General features: G+C 46.4%; 1 protein-coding gene across 2 annotated transcripts in view; it reads left to right on the top strand.

Annotated features, from left to right (window-relative positions):
- LOC124231254 (hormonally up-regulated neu tumor-associated kinase-like) overlaps positions 1-16,029 on the top strand; it is a 103,233-nt gene that overhangs the window by 29,672 nt on the left and 57,532 nt on the right. For both annotated transcript variants that reach the window (XM_046647937.1, XM_046647938.1), the window contains exon 2: positions 9,515-9,807. In XM_046647937.1, the coding sequence (XP_046503893.1) occupies positions 9,515-9,807 (293 nt within the window). The remainder of the gene's footprint in view (positions 1-9,514; positions 9,808-16,029) is intronic.

Raw genomic sequence — 16,029 nt, forward strand, 5'->3', positions numbered from 1 at the left:
GGGGCAGCGCTGGGAAGCGCTTAGGAGACTGGCCAGCAGCAATGGGGGTGGCAATGAAGGAACCTTCTAGAAGAGCCTTGGTGACTGGCTGCCCGGAGAGGAGCAACAGGTGGGGATGGTGATGGCCTGTGTGATAGGAGCACAGAGAGTGATTTTCCTAGAGGAGGGGCAGTGATGGATAGGATCCTGGAGAGGTTGGGTCCAGAGGGCTGGGGCGTGGGCTGACCACATGGGGTGTCCGGTGGGCAGTGGGGAGCTGCTGTTCTCAGTGAGTTGACGGTGATTGCTGGCCCGGGGTAGTCATGCCTAACCAACCCATTATCTTTTGGATTCCGTGCATCTGTTTGTTTTTAGATGATGTCCTTTGTGACTTCCTCTGTACTGTCACCCGGTTACCTCCAGGGTACTTAAAAATGGGGCCCAATCGGGAGAGAAATGGAGCAGTAAGGAATGGCTGCCAGGAGATTGGAGCTGAAGGGTATTTGAGACAACTGGGTGTTCAGTTTTTTAACCAATATATTTATTGATTCAATTTATTTGGCACTTCAGAAGCCAAGCATTGTGGGGAACACCAAGATGAATTACCCGTGTTCTCAAAAACCGTGTAATCTGTTACCAAGCTGGGGCTTTGTTACTTTTTTCCAAAACCAGAGAGAAATGATTTTAGCACTACCTGTTTTAATCCGTGCCTCATCTCCCCTTAAGATTCCTGGGTTTGGGTGAATTCTGATTGGACAGGGAATTGGGGGTTACTTTTGTCCTTGTGGATAATAAGTGCGTTTCCGCTGATGTAGGAAGCATGCATATTTTAACTAAGCAGATGGGCTTTTGATAAGAATTCCAACAATTGTGTAACCACTGTCCTTTGTGTCCAGCCCGGCTATTCTACCTTGCTCTCTCAAAATTCTCTGCTTGCGTTTTTTCTTCCTTGGCAGAAACCAGTTTCTGATTTCCCATCAGCGGGGATGTTTCCAGGGTGTCAGGACGTGATTTGCTTTCTGAATCAGAGCTGAGTCAGGGCGCAGAGAATCCCAGTGACGGTGGCTTCAGAACTCCGCGGGGCGTGCATGGGAGGGTCTCCCAGCCCAGCCTTGTGAGCTGAGCTGATTTTCCCTTCACTGACAGTTGAACTCTTTGCCTTTACTCAGCACTGAGTTCTGTTATCATCGCCAGGATCAGTCCTAATGAGCTCTGTTGTTTAAACTGGGGAAGGAAACTTTTTTTCCCTCATTTACGAAAAGACAGATTTTCTCCGGCGGCAGCAGGCAGAGGATGGCTGGGGGGGAGCCAGGGGTCAGGGGCTGTCGAGCTGGGCTACATAAATAGCCGCAATTAATGGGCCCTGTAAAAGACAGCCATGTGCGTTTGCTGTCTAGCCTCGTCTCTCTGTGAATCAGAGCAACCCTGAAATTAATTACAAAGCCAGCAAAGGATATTTTCTGCTTTCTGTGAAATCAGTATCCTCGGCACAGGAGCACGTTCCGCTTGGATGCATTTACACATATCGTTTCTCGGGAAGGAGGCGTGAAACCAATTTATTTTCAAAACTTCCCACTGGGTCATGCTAATCACCACAGTTTTCAGCTCTGTTACACTGAATTCAGGCTCGGGCCGGAGCCTGGAGCCTCAGAGCCCTCGGCCCCTTATCATTTTCTTCATGGGTTTTGGGGTATCCCCCGCCCCGAGCTCACTCCCGCTCCATTCATTTCATCCAGCGTTGTCACCAGAGTTGTGTTGTTATAATGAGATTTACAAAGCAAGCCATTCTGTCATTACTAATGACTTCCATAAAGCTTCTGTATTAGTCTGCTAGGGCCGCCATAACAAAATACCACACTGGGCGGCTTAGACACAGATTTATTTCCTCGCTGTTCTGGAGGCTGGAAATCTGAGATGAAGGTGTCACCAGGTTTGGTTCCTCTTGGGTCCTCCCTCTGTGGCTTGCAGAGGGCCGTCTTCCTCCTGTGTCTTCACGTGGGCTTTTCTCTGTGTAAGTGGATCCCTGGTGTCTCTTCCTCTTCTAATAAGGACACCAGACCTATTGGATTAGGGCCCCAGCGTTATGCCCTCCTTTAACTTTAATCACCTCTTTAAAAGCCCTGTCTCCAGATAGGCACGTTACAGGTTAAGGCTTCAGCATATGAATTTGGGGAGGGATGCAATTCAGTCCATCGTGGTTTCTGATTTAGTTTATAGAATCTTTTTCTTCCAACTGCATTCATTCATTCAGGAAATATTTATTGAGTTTTGTCTATATGTCAGGGAATGTTCTGGACGCTAAGAGCATGACAGTGAAGGAGACAAAGGAATGTCCCCTCCCTTCTGGAGCTTCCATGGGTTAGAGAGATTCCATACTCAATGAGTTCTGTAGGATTTAAGAGGTCGTGAGCACTGTGGGGGAAAATAGACTGGAGGAAGGCGGTTGTGAGCACCAGGTGGGTGTCGCTGTAAGTAGGTGAGTCAGAGAAGCTTCTCTGAGAGGTGACATTTCAGCAAAGTCTTGGAGGTGAGGGAGTGAGCCAAGGCCCCCAGGTGAGAATACACCTGTCACACTGAGGAACTTCGAGGAGGCCAGCAGGTGAGCAGAAGGAATGAGAGGAAGACCAGAAGGAGATGGTGTCAGGCAGTGAGCTGACCACATGATGGGGTCTGCAGGCATCGTCAGGACTTTGGCCCTCCTCTAGGAGAAATGGGGATTCTGGCTACATTTGGTTGGTCCTTGCTTTTGGGGAGCTTTCCTGTGCCCCCAGATTAGCAGCTCTGGAGAAGGTGACAGATGGTTCAGATAAGTTTTGGAGGGAGAAAGGGTACCCAACAGGAGCACAGCCCAGAATTAGACGTTGGGGTAAGAAGGACTAAGCGGGCACGAGGAGGTGGCTGATGACGAATGAGGGTACTTCTGTGATGGGACTGCCGGGTCCCCAGACAACACGCTGAAACGCTGGTCATGGGTGTCTCTCCAGCACCCCTTCTCCCTAGTGACTTCTCCCAACTCTCAGCCAGACTCTTAGGAGCAAGAAACAGGATGGCTGGAGGGTTCCAGTCCACACATGGTGACTGGGGACAATAGTCTCTACCACCTTTAGCTTGGCAGTGATCTTAAATTTCTCTCTCTGCTCTGACTCTCCCAGAGAGAGTCATGAGGGATACCCTTTGTTCAGGTCCTTGTGTCTGTGTTCTAGTATGAGCATTTAGTGTACACCGTCTGGCCTCTGTCCAGGCCAAAGTGGAATGCACAAGACACACGTAACTGGGGATGGCCGCTGCCATCTGTCCCTCCTCCCTCCCTCTCTTTCTTCTTCCTTCCTGAACTTGCGCCTGCCTTGGCTGTGTCATTAGTCCAGTCCATGTTCATTGAGCTGCTTCTCTGTTCCTGACACTGTGCTTTTAGATCCTCATTTTTTAAAGAATCAGAATGCACAGCGAATAGGAGGCCTGGATCAACTGAATTTTCTTTTTACATGGAAATTAGCCAAAAAAGAGCTTTCTTTCCAGAAGACTTTGGTTTCTTAATAAATACTGTGTGTTACACGCAAATGAATCTTTTCTTCTTCTTCGAGCATTCAGGCACCTAAAATATACTCAACGCTGTTCTGCACGCCAAATGTGCACTGTGAAAGACACATGGATCTTCAGGCCTTTAGGGAGGTAATTTTAGGTGTAAGGGTGAGCCTAATCCAATGGGATTGGTGTCCACATAAGAAGAGTAAGAGATACCAGAGACCTCTCTCTGTACGTGTGCAGAAAAAAGGCCATGTGAGGACACAGCAAGAGCCCCATCTCCAAATATAGGCACATTGGGAGTTAGGGCTCCAACGTATGAATTTCGGGGGGGCCTTACAATTCAGTCCCTAACAGATAGTAATCTTGAACCGCTACAAAGAATCTGAATTATCCCCACACATAGGCCTGAAGATCCATGTCTCTTTCCTAGTTTCCACTTGGCATGTAGAACAGTGTTGAGTAAATTTTAGGTGCTTCAATGAGTGAAGAAGAAGAAAAGATTCATCTGAGTTTAACACACAGTATTTATTAAGAAACCAAAGTCTTCTGGGAAGAAAGCTCTTTTTTGGCTAATTTCCACTTCGAAAGAAAATTCCATTGATCCAGGCCTCCTATTCGCTGTGCATTCTGATTCTTTAAAACATTACGGTCTGAAAGGGCCTTGATTAAAGAAAGACTGAATTTTTGCAAACCCAGCATAGAATGTAGAGTGGGTAAACCATATATGTATGTCTCTGTGATATTAAAGAGTAGTCTCTTTGATCAGTATTTTTTTTCTTCTTTCTCTCAGTCATACGGAAGATCCATTTTACAGCTGCGTTTTCGTTTTCGAGATTGGGTACATCCACGGTTCTTGGTGTGTTCGGGAGTAATGAATTTTAAAGGCAGTGAAGGGTGATGGAGGAGGAAGGGATGAATTTTAAATCCTGTTAACTCTGATCCTGTGTAGACAGTCTCAACTAAGTCAATATTTAAAGAAGATGAGAGACTAGGCTGATATTAAACCACTGCCTTGGGATTTGAAAGCAACTCTATTCCGGAGAGTTCGAAACACTCAAATGTGGTTCAGGCTTCTTTTTTAATATGCTAAAACTGTGGGTCAAGGAAACGCACACTTTTTTCTTAGCTGAACTAAGCTTGAATGCTTTCTCACCCTCTTTACAAGTTGCTTCAGTGAAAGTAAAACAGCAATAATAAGAGTGTCAATTTAAAGAGTACTTGTCGTGAGCCGGACGTGGACTTGAGGGCTTTACGTACGTTCTCAGGTACCAGTTGTTTACGGAAGTGGGTGCCGTGACTAGGGCGATATGCTCTGGTGCATCCCTTATTCTAAGTACAATTCTACGTTGCATTTTTTTCTTCTAATGTGTAACAGGGGCCGTTGGGCATAAATTCCTTTCTGAGCTGGACTCCCTCCTGATGAGCTGGCGTCCGCGTGTTTCCATCCTCCTCCTTTCCCATTCTTCCACCCCATAGCTGCCCTCTAGTCATCTTAGATCTACTTGTTTTTTGGTCTTGGGGAATTTTCTTTTCTTTTTTATGAGCTTAGCTATTTAAAAAATCAGTTTGCTGATTTTATCCATCATGAGTCAGCATGTTTTTGGGGGGGGAGTGGCGTGGGTGGGGAGGAGGGTGGGAGTTCCCCTATTGTGAGAAATGCAATTTCTTTCTTTCTTTCTTTTTGGTGAGGAAGATTTGTCCTGGGCTAACATCTTTTGCCAACCTTCCTCTTCTTTTGCTTGAGGAAGATTAGCCCTGAGCTAACATCCATGCCAATCCTTCTCTATTTTGTATGTGGGATGCCACCACAGCATGGCTGATGAGTAGAGTAGGTCTGTGCCTGAGAGCTGAACCTGCGAACCCCGGCTGCAGAAGTGGAGCATATGGAACTTTAACCACTCAGCCATGGGGCCGGCCCTACAATTTCTTTCTTTCTTTCTTTCTTTGGGGGTATGCTTTTTGGTGAGGAAGATTGGCCCTGAGCTAACATCCCTTGCCAATCTTCCTCTTTTTTTTTTCCTAGTTGTAGGTCATTCTGGTTCTTCTGTGTGAGATGCCGCCAGAGCGTGGCTTGATGTGTGATCCTGTGTCCATTTCCAGGATCTGAACCGGTGAACCCTGGGGTGCCAAAGTGGAGCATGCAAACTTAATCACTCGGCCTTGGGGCCGGCCTCCTTGCAATTTCTTAATTAGTGAGAGAAGTTGATGACTAATCTGTTTCAACTGTGGTACACTGGAGCTGTGTTATTCTCTCTCTAATTTCCCACCACCGCAAGACTTCACTACTTCTCTTGGAAGTATGGGGGCAGTCTTTGAAAACGGATTCCTTTGTAAAATTTTGGGAGGCCTTGTGACTGTTGAAGAGCTGAGAGTCTTTGTTTTATTGACCTTTTTCAAGAAAATCGTTTTTCTTGGTGTGCTCGGGGTAGCGTCCAGCCTTAGACGCTCCGCTGTCCCCCTCTGTTCCCTGAAACACTCTTGAGGACCAGATTGTGAGTTCGTTCGACTCCCTGAGGACTTGGACCTGGTCCTCAGTGAATCTGTGCAGATTTAATTTCACTTTTTCAAACTCTCCTGGCTGAAGCAGTTCATCTTTGCAGCTAGAGACCCGTCATCGTACTGGCTTGGCCCTGCTGGAATCTGTGTTAGATCGACTCTGCCTGCAAATCTCTGATCACCGTCGTATTAAATTAGAATGCCTCCCTTTGCCGATCGTTGATCGCTTTTTCCTTAATTTCCCAGTTTTCCCCATTTCAGTTGTTGCAGATGAAGTTGATTAAACGGTTTTGGGTAATCAAGAATGACGTTCCCTTTTCAGTATTATCAGTGCAGAGCCTATAAGTTTAGGGGATGACTGAGAACAACCAGCCTGGTGACCAGCTGGCATTTGGAAACGGACAGGGGGCTTGATAGAGACCTTCTCCTGATGAGGTAGCTTGAGATTTCAGGGTTTCCACAGAGGCCCTTTCAGAACCAGTGGCACGTGGGAACCAAGATGCCAAATGAAGGTGTGACACACACCTGGTGTGTTAGTTTCCTGTGGCTGCTGTAATGAATTACTGTGAACTTGGTGAATTAAAACGACCGAAATTTATTCTCTCACAGTTCTGGAGGCCGGAAGTCCAAAATCAATTTCACTGGACCAAAACCAAGGTGTTGGCAGGGCCGTGCTCCCTCTGATGGCTCTGGGTGGGATCCATCCTTCGCCTCTTTTGGCTTCTGCTGGCTGTGGCATTCCTTGGTTTGTGGCCCATTGCTGCCCTCTCTGCCTCTTTCTTCACACGGCCTTCTCCTCTGTGTATTTGTGTGAAATCTCCCACTGCCTCTATTTTGTAAGGACCCTGGTGTTGACATTTAGAGCTCACCCAGATAATGCAGGTTACTCTCATCTCAAAATCCTTCACCTCTCCAGATATGGTCACATTCACACGTTCCAGGGGTTAGCACGTAAAGTCTTTGGGTGGCCGTTATGTAACTTACCGCAGGCGATTAAAGCACTGAATAAATTATCCTAATAATAATCGTGTGGTGTATTAAAAAAGGCAGATCGTATGACTGCTGGGCTTTTCAGCTGTTGTTTATTCGTGGCACGTGTGAGAATTTCATTGCCAAAGGATGTAATTTTTAAAACATGGCAACAGACTCAAGCAAAGACAGACTCTTCTTGTATTTTTCAGCATCCCTCTTTCTCCCATCCCCCACAAGGTGATGGACAGATATATGTATGCATATGTGTATCGTACATATGTGACACTATATATTATATATATGTGTGTTTTTTGTGTGTCACGAATAAGTCCAGTTTTTAAAGCTTTTAGTGTAGCACTGCTGAACTAGTTGGGGCCAAACCACAGAGCGTAACTTTCACTTCTGCGGGTGGACAGCATTGGTCTCAGACTGACTTGGGAAAGGGCAGGCCCCCAGCTTGTCTGCTCCCATTGGCTATTTGTCTTCTCTTAGTCATATCTTGGATCAAGGGTCTGAAAACCCCTGTTAAAAAGGGTGAAGGGGGTCAAAAAGTACAAACTTCCAGCTATAAGATAAGTAAGTCCTGGGGATGTTCCGTACAGCATGGTGACTAGAGGTAACCCTACTGTATCGTATATTTGCAAGTTGCTAAGACACAAGGTTCTCATCACACACACACACGAATTTGTAACTGTGTGGTGTTGGATGTTAGCTAAACTTATTGTGATAATCATTGCACAATATATTCATATATCAAATCATTCTGTTACATACCTAAAACTAATACAATGTTACATGTCAATTATATCTTAAGGAAAAAATTAAAATTAAACAAAGAGACTGTTCTTCAGAAAAGATAATAGATTAAGCTGTTTACAGCTATTTTTGCATCAATGGTAAAAATAAAAAAAAGGTTCAATCATTTGCTCAGTTAGTAACCTATCAGCCACTTGTCGTTTATACATCCTGTGTGTGGTGAGGAAAGGCCTGGGCCTGCGTTAAGGGAGGGCTGCTTTAAATGGTGTAGCACATGATAGGTGTGGTGGGACCCTGAGGAAGGAGCGTGAAAGGGACTCCCTAGAAGGGAGGTGGGACTTGTTATCATCTGAAGCTGGAGCGCTGGGCCAGGAGTGTGGACCTTGCCCTGTGGGCAGCAGGAGTCTCTGCGGAGCTTTAAGCAAGAAGTCAGAGTTCCTGACCCATTGATTTTGAGGCAGACAGTAGAGTGACTTTGAGGGGCCAGGATGAGCATTAGGGAAAAGAGGTAGGACAGTGATGTCACAGTCCAAGCTAGTGGTGGCTAGACTATTTTTTTTTAATTGTGAACCTCTGTCAAGAAAATAACATTTGAGCCTCTCACTGCAAACATCTATCTATCTATCCATCCATCTATCATCTATCTATCATTTATTGATTGATCTTTGTCACATCTCTGTATTAATATATTGAGTGTGTTATGAAATAGTTACAAAATATAGTTACAAAAGAAGGAAATAAATAGAAATGGAAGGTCCAGTGTTTTCCTCCTGCACCCAGGTGGCTCGATAGCCTTGGATGAGAATGTCCCTTGGGTTGCCAAGTCTCACTTAGAGACAGCGCGTCTGGGCGCTAGGAGGCTAGGTCCTAAAAGCACCCGACTGGTGGCGTCACTAACGGAGAGGAAGGACGGTGAGAGAGGCGCTTAGTAGAAGGAGTCGACGTGATGCGAATGGCTGGTCACATTAGGGAGAGGAGTGAAGACGTAAGAAAAGAAGAGGACAAAAACGGTGGTATGTCTTAGGTCCTGTTGAGTGGAGAGGTGACTGTCACCAAAGGAAAGGGGAGAGTTGGGAAGGGGTGTAGATCTATGTGGAAAAGACAATCTTCCCTTCCCCTCCACCCCTCCGTCCTTCCTTTTTTCTTCTTTCTCTCCCTTCCTCCCTTCCTCCCTGTGACACGTTGACTGTGGGGAAAATGACCCGGGAGGAGCATCCTGTGGGTATTTGAGATGCCACCCTGGAGCAACAACAGGTTGGGTCCTGACGTAGGGCCAAGAGTTAACCCTCGTGGTAATTCCCCAAGGGAAAGAGGTCCACATTGGAGGCCAGAGGCGGCCTGGCCGAAGGATCTGGGGCAGGGCAGAGAAAGGGCAAGAGGAAGGATGGGGGTGCTGCATTGTCGGGCGTCACCTCCCCACCCCAGCTCCCTAACCACTGGCAGTTTCAGAAGTGGAGGCATGGGGGACCCAACCTGGAGACATGCCGGAGGAGAACTTGGCATTGCACCCTTGGGAGAACTAAGTTTGACATTGACCCTTCACTGAGCCTTCCAGTCGGCCATTCAAGTTTGCTTAAGTAAATTTCTTTCTCTTCCTTAATAATTCAATCTGTTGATCTTTCCTGATGTTACAGTCTCCTTTTTTTCCCTTGATGCTATTTTAGATAGGCTTTTTCTCCTCGTGCAGAGATGTAGCTGTATATTTTCCTAGGGTTCTTGTGAATAGTCAGGGGGTAAGCTTTGCCTGCAGTGTCTGACGATAGCTGTGTTCTTGGTGTCTCCTTAGGTGGCCATTAAAGTCATCGACAAGAAGAGAGCCAAAAAGGACACATATGTCACCAAAAACCTTCGGCGAGAGGGCCAGATCCAGCAGATGATCCGCCACCCCAACATCACCCAGCTCCTTGATATCTTAGAGACGGAAAACAGCTACTACCTGGTCATGGAGCTGTGTCCTGGGGGCAACCTGATGCACAAGATCTACGAGAAGAAGCGGCTGGAGGAGTCTGAAGCCCGCAGATACATCCGACAGCTGATCTCTGCGGTGGAGCACCTGCACCGGGCTGGGGTGGTCCACAGGTAAGGGCCGTGCCGTCCTGACGATCGCCGACTCTTTGCTGAACAGACTGCACAGTGCTTCAGTGCACTCCAGGCAAGGCTGAGGCATTGCAGTGTGTTTTACAATTCTACACTTTTGTTCCGTAGGAAGGTTTGTGAGTTGGGTTAATGCCAGTGTGGGCTTAAAAGAGTGGCGTCTAAAGCCAGAGGGCTTGGGTTCGCATCCTGGCTCTCTCCTTTCATAGTTGTGTGACCCTGGGAAAATTACTTAACCACTCTGAACCTCGGTCTCTTCTTCTTTAAAATGGGAATAATAATGATACTTATCTTGAGGTTAATGGAAGGCTAAACGAATTAGTATATGGAAAGAACTTGGAATAGTGTGTGGTATATAGCAAGGGCCGTGTGAGTGTTGATTGCACGTATTATTATTATTTGCAGAGTAATGAGACTGGTTGCTCAGGTGCCTGAAAGAAGCACCAATGTTAAGATGGCCTGAGATTGTCTGTTAGCTCGTGTGAGCGATGGTGCTTTCATTGCATCTGCTTTACCTGTGGTGGTTGTTCAGTAGCTGTTTAGTCTACTGGATGGGAGCAGCATTCGAATTGTGAATTTACCCTTGAAAGTGAGGGGTGTGCCCCATAAGCCAAGTCAACCTTGCGAATAATTATGAAAATCAATTTTTTCTTCCTAACAGCCTGCTCCCTCCTGAGGAGGATCTCTACAAGGAAGGGGGATGGAAATAGCATCCTTAGCAAGGTTGCCATCGGTGGTTGGGGCCTAATTTTAGTGCTATACTAAAATGAAATAAATACAATACAATACAATACAAGTGCCCTCTTTTCCTCCCAAGAAATTGTTGACTTCACCAATAAATGCATCCTTCTTCTTTCATGGAATTACAATCCATAATTATTCTGGGCTGTTGAGAAAATTTAGGGCTCGTGTTTAAATGATTCTCGTTTCAAAAAGCAAGATCAAAGCACAAAATATATGTGTGTATATATACAGATATATATACACACATGTTAAAAATTTTTTTCATTGAGATAAAATTCACGCATTTAAAATGTACAGTTCAGTTGCTTTAGTGTATTCACAGAGTTGTACAACTGTCAACACTATGTAATTTTAGAAGGTTTTCTTCACCCCAAAAAAGAAACCCTGTACCCATTGGCAGTCACTCCCCATTTCCCCCTCCACGAGCCCCTGGCAACCACTGATCTACTTTCTGTCTCCATGGATTTCCCTGTTCTGGACATTTCCTATAAATGGAAACAAACAACGTGTGACCTTTCACGATTAGCTTCTTTTACTTGGCGTAATGTTTTCCAGATTCATCCCTTTTGCAGTATCTCTCAGCCCCTTTTTCCTTTTTATGACTGAGTAATATTCCATTGTATGGACAGACCATATTTTGTTTATGCATTCATCCACTGATGGACATGTGGGTTGTTTCCACCTTTTGACCATTGTGAATAATGCTGCTGTGAACATCCATATATGGGTTATCCTATGAATATATGTTTTTACTTCTCTTGGAGAATTCTGCTCTTAGAAGTGGAAGTGCTGAGTCACATGGCAACTCTATGTTTAACTTTCAGAGGAAACATATATTTTTAAAAATTCAACTTCTAATGGTACTTTTATCTGTTTGAAAACCATCCATGGGCCCACCTGGTGGCACATTGGTTAAGTGCACACATTCTGCTTTGGCGGTCCAGGGTTCACTGGTTTGGATCCCGGGTACGGACGTGGCACCACTTGGCAAGCCATGCTGTGGTAGGCATCCCACACATAATGTAGAGGAAGATGGGCATGGATGTTAGCTCAGGGCCAGTCTTCCTCAGCAAAAAGAGGAGGATTGGCAAAAGTTAGCTCAGGGTTAATCTTCCTCAAAAAAAAAAAAAAAGAAAGAAAAAGCAAACCACTCATGTTCTGATCAGTGAAGAAAGTGGCTCAGCCCTTAGTTAATAGAACTTGTGGATTTTCAAGGTGGAGAGGCTGTTTCTTTAGTGGCATTGGCATTGGAATGCTCCACCCTGTCACGCCCAAGCCTCCCCAGATTCTCCAGGGCAGGTCCCCTCATTCAGGCTTCCTCAGAGCCAGCCGCAGCCAGGCACCATCCAGGCGGATCATTTACTGGCTGAGGGAGAGAACCTCTTCATGGACATATTTTTAGTCACACACGTTGTCGTGAACTCACGCTTCATTAGAACTCTTTGGGTTTCCATCAGTGAGGAAGAGAACATTCAGAAATTTTAAGTGAATAACACTATTTTTGGCTCTTTCCAACAATACCCTTGTGTAGTCTGCTGTGTCACAGCTCTGCCATTATTAGGAGAATGATGGCCGTAAGTGTGCCTGGTCCTGTCTTTGTTTGTTAAGATGACAGAGGCAGGGACCTCATGAATGAATCAGCTTGGGTTACCAGGTCCACTGGTCACGGCAGAAAATAGAGCCGGGGGCAGAGCTTTCCGAGGGGCTTGAGGTGTTATGACGAGGGCTTCGTGGTGTTGAAAATCAGATGCACACCCAGCTTCGCAGGATTTCGAGGACAGCAAAGGAAGTAGGAGTGAAGGCTGGGTCTTGTTCACTGGTCTCTCCCGCTGGAAATTCTCAACAACCCTTTTAAAGCAATTTTAACAAAATCCAATCCTTCTCAAAGCAATTACTGTCAGAATGTCAAAGGAATGCATTTAATGATGTTTTGATAGCTAAGACGGTGTGCTTTTTCTTTCTCTGATCTCCAGCATTCTCCTTCTTCATCGCTTCTTGGAAATATATTCATAAGCCAAGAATGGCAAAGGCTCAGCTCTTTTAAAGTTAGGGAAGATTGGAAAGCTCGGTATGGGGTGGGGGGGTGGGTCTTCGTTTTTCTGTCTAGAAATCGTGTGAATGAGCGTCAGTGCATGCAGACAGGGGATTAAGACATCACTGAGAATGTTTGTAAGAATATGGGGCTTTAGCTTGTGTCTTGACTTTCGAAGATTCTAGACCACTCATTTTTAGCATCTGTGATCTGGTTCACTGCCGGTGTACTATTTACTGAAGCCCTTTTCCACAGTGGAGAATTAGGTTCCAAAGTGGAATAAATTTCTTAAATTATTCTGGGGTTAGGTTTTTCAAATGAATGGGAGAGTATAGCATTTCAGAGGTGCCCTGGAGTCCCTCGTGGGAAGATTTTTGAGCAAACAGATTAGATCATCCAAAAGGATTTAGGATGAATTTTGGTGGCTACAGCTAGAGATTTAGAGGACTTTTGGTTCCGTGTTAGAGGATGCTGTAAACGCGCAATTCCTGATTAGGCAGAAACTATAATGTTGTGTTGTTGTCGACTTAATGCTTGGCAGAGCCCTCATTTCCTGTGATATTAAATCTAAATATTTAATTATCTACTCAGAACTATTTAAATATCATTTAAAGGAAGCAAATCTTTAAAAATCATGTAAATATTACAAGTGGAAAGAAAAAAAGGAAACTAAACCTCTAGAAAAGATGCTCTTAGCTGGCAGAGAACTTCATTTAAAAATGGACCTGCCACAGCCTTTGCGTCTTTTGCTCCAACAGGCCATTGTGAAGTTTTGCAAAGGTGGACTGTGGTCTCACTTCATCACTCCGTGGTAGATTTGCCTGCGATCCTCCGCGTTTAAAGGCTAACAGGTTTTTCTTTTTCTCAAACGTGCTCACCCAGCAGCACGCCCACATCTGATGATTTGCCTATTGTCGATAGAGCATTGACTCCTAACGTCGACCATCAAGAATGCTGATTCTGCTGAGAGGCTCGTTGGAGATTCAGCTGTTCGTTCAAAATAACAATGTCCAATCAAACTATCCAGACAAAACGCAGCCCCATAACACAATACCGCCCTTGCTGCGCAGGAAGAGGCAAGCCAGGGGGGCCTGCAGGACTCAGGGAGAGAGACCCATGATCAAAGTTTGCGCGAGTCTGTGCCTGGGCCTGTGTCCACATCACGCTCCCAGGGCCACGGCCTTGTTCATTCATTAGTATTGGGGAAGGGCCCTCGGCGCTTAGGAGGAATGAGAGGGAGAGAAGTGACCCTCCTTTGTTCTCGTGGGCCGACAAGAAGCAGGCACACCCTGTCCTAGGGTGGGGGGGGAGGTTGCGTATTAAGAAGTTCTTTGCACTTGTAGCAACTCATGGAGAGGGGAGGGAGGGAATGGCCGATGAGAGGGAGAAACCGCTCACAGCCAGAGGCTGTTGGAGCTCCCAGGGGCTTCTTCTGAGAGCGGGCACATATCCAGGGGTGTTTTCATGTATATCAAGGTTTTCTGTTCAGTTGGGTTTAAAAAAATATGAGTGGAAATGTGAGATTTTACAATGCTCTAGCCCAATAACCGTGTGGATCGGGATGCGCTGTCGTCAGTGAGGTTGATTCTAAAGCTGGACTGCCCACATCCACGTGCCAGCTCTGCCACGTAAGAGCCGCATTGGGTGGGTCCCTGAGGATTTTCTGCTTCTCTTGCCACATCCACACAATAGGGATAAGGGATTAGCCACTTCACAGGATTGTTGTGAGGATTAGACTAGCCCATTCATGTAAAGTGCTTAACCCTGAGACACTTTGTCAGTGCTGGGTCCATGTTTGCTGTAGTTATTACTGAGTCCACCTCATTTGTTTTCTACCTGCGAGGCTGAATTCTGTGTGCTTGGGGCCCCACTGCTGTTCTCCGCTGGCACTGCCGGTGCCTTCTTTGTCTGACTAAATCCTGCTCATCCTTCAGGTCCCAGCTCCAAACTCACCTCCTCCAGGAGGCCCTCCAGGCTAGCCCCTCTGGTCATAGACTCCCACAGCACCCTCTGCGTTGCCTTCCAGACACTCTTCATCTGATAACTTACTTGTTTGCTCTCTGTCTTCTGCACATGTCGCAACCTAGCCCAGCGGTCAGCCCCATGGACACACAGGATGACTGCTGAATAAATGAAGGGAGATTGAATGAATACAGGAGTGTCAGAGTTAGCACCGGGATGGAAGCTTGCTGGTAGCCAGTTTTATGTTCTTTCTGGGATAAAACAAAGATTAAAAAATCATTTGGTTTTAATACAGTGCTTTTGAAGATAAAACCTAACCCCAAACCCCTCTCGGTCACTGCAAAGTGCCGACCGCCCTGGGGAGTTATGGGCTTTTCTTGCCTGCTTTATTCTAAGCTTATTACTAAAATCCATCTTGCGGCCACCTCCACAGGCACAGCTTTCTCCCCAGACCTAATCCTGGATGAGTCTGGTCTCGAGCCCTTGCCCCCCGGGGCGCCTTCCCCCTGACCCTTCGCATGAGAGCAAAGGCCCCCCGATGCTGTTTGCTTATCACCAAATGAACCCCCCCTTTTAAGTCTGGAGTCCCCCCTTCGCTTGTCTTTGTGTCTGTAACTTTATGATCCTTGCCTCCAGCCTTCCCCCTCTTACCTATTGGTTGTTGCTTGGCCTGGAGGGGCCCCCAAGACACACAGGTGCGTTTTCTCATTTCCTCCTGCTGATGGCCCCACTAGGTAGCCCCTCAAGTGACACTATTTTTCAAAGAAGAATCAGAAGCTCAGAGCATTTAAATGACTCGGTCCAGGGCAGGTCAGCCTGTCTTGCTTCTCCACACCACCATGTTGGGCTCAGAGTCTTTGCTCAGCTCCTCCACCGACGCCCTCCCCGGCCCCTCCGTCCTACTCTGTCCCACTCTCCCCTCCCCTGAATCCTGGTGGTCCCTGCTCTGTGATGTTCAGTTCTTCCCTTTCATCTTCATCTCAACCCTGAGTGGCTCCCCCAGGCTGTCTTTTGAGTTCCTGCCCCTCAGTCTAGGCCTAACATTTGTTAGAGGCCCGACCTTTGACCTTTATGCTGGGTTTGTCATGCCTGGCGAGGCCCACAGGAGCCTGATCCATCCCAATATTCTGGATGAGTGTGTGTGCACATGCACACACTGACACGTGTGCTCACACCCCTGCACACCCATGCTCTCCCCATATGCGTGCATGCACAATACATGCACACACTCTCATGAATGTGTGTATACACTCGCAATGTGCACTCACACTTAAGTGTACACACACATTCATACATATGTACGTATACACAGCAACACTTGTGCTCACACATACAAGTGAGCATGCACACAACACACATTTACACATGTATATGCTCTCACACCCATACACGGATGTGTTCACACGCATGTGCACACACACACATGCACATCCATGCTCTCCCCCTATGCACGCATACACACGCATGCA

Source organism: Equus quagga, chromosome 21 (assembly GCF_021613505.1).
Source record: "Equus quagga isolate Etosha38 chromosome 21, UCLA_HA_Equagga_1.0, whole genome shotgun sequence".
Classification (NCBI taxonomy): Eukaryota; Metazoa; Chordata; class Mammalia; order Perissodactyla; family Equidae; genus Equus; species Equus quagga.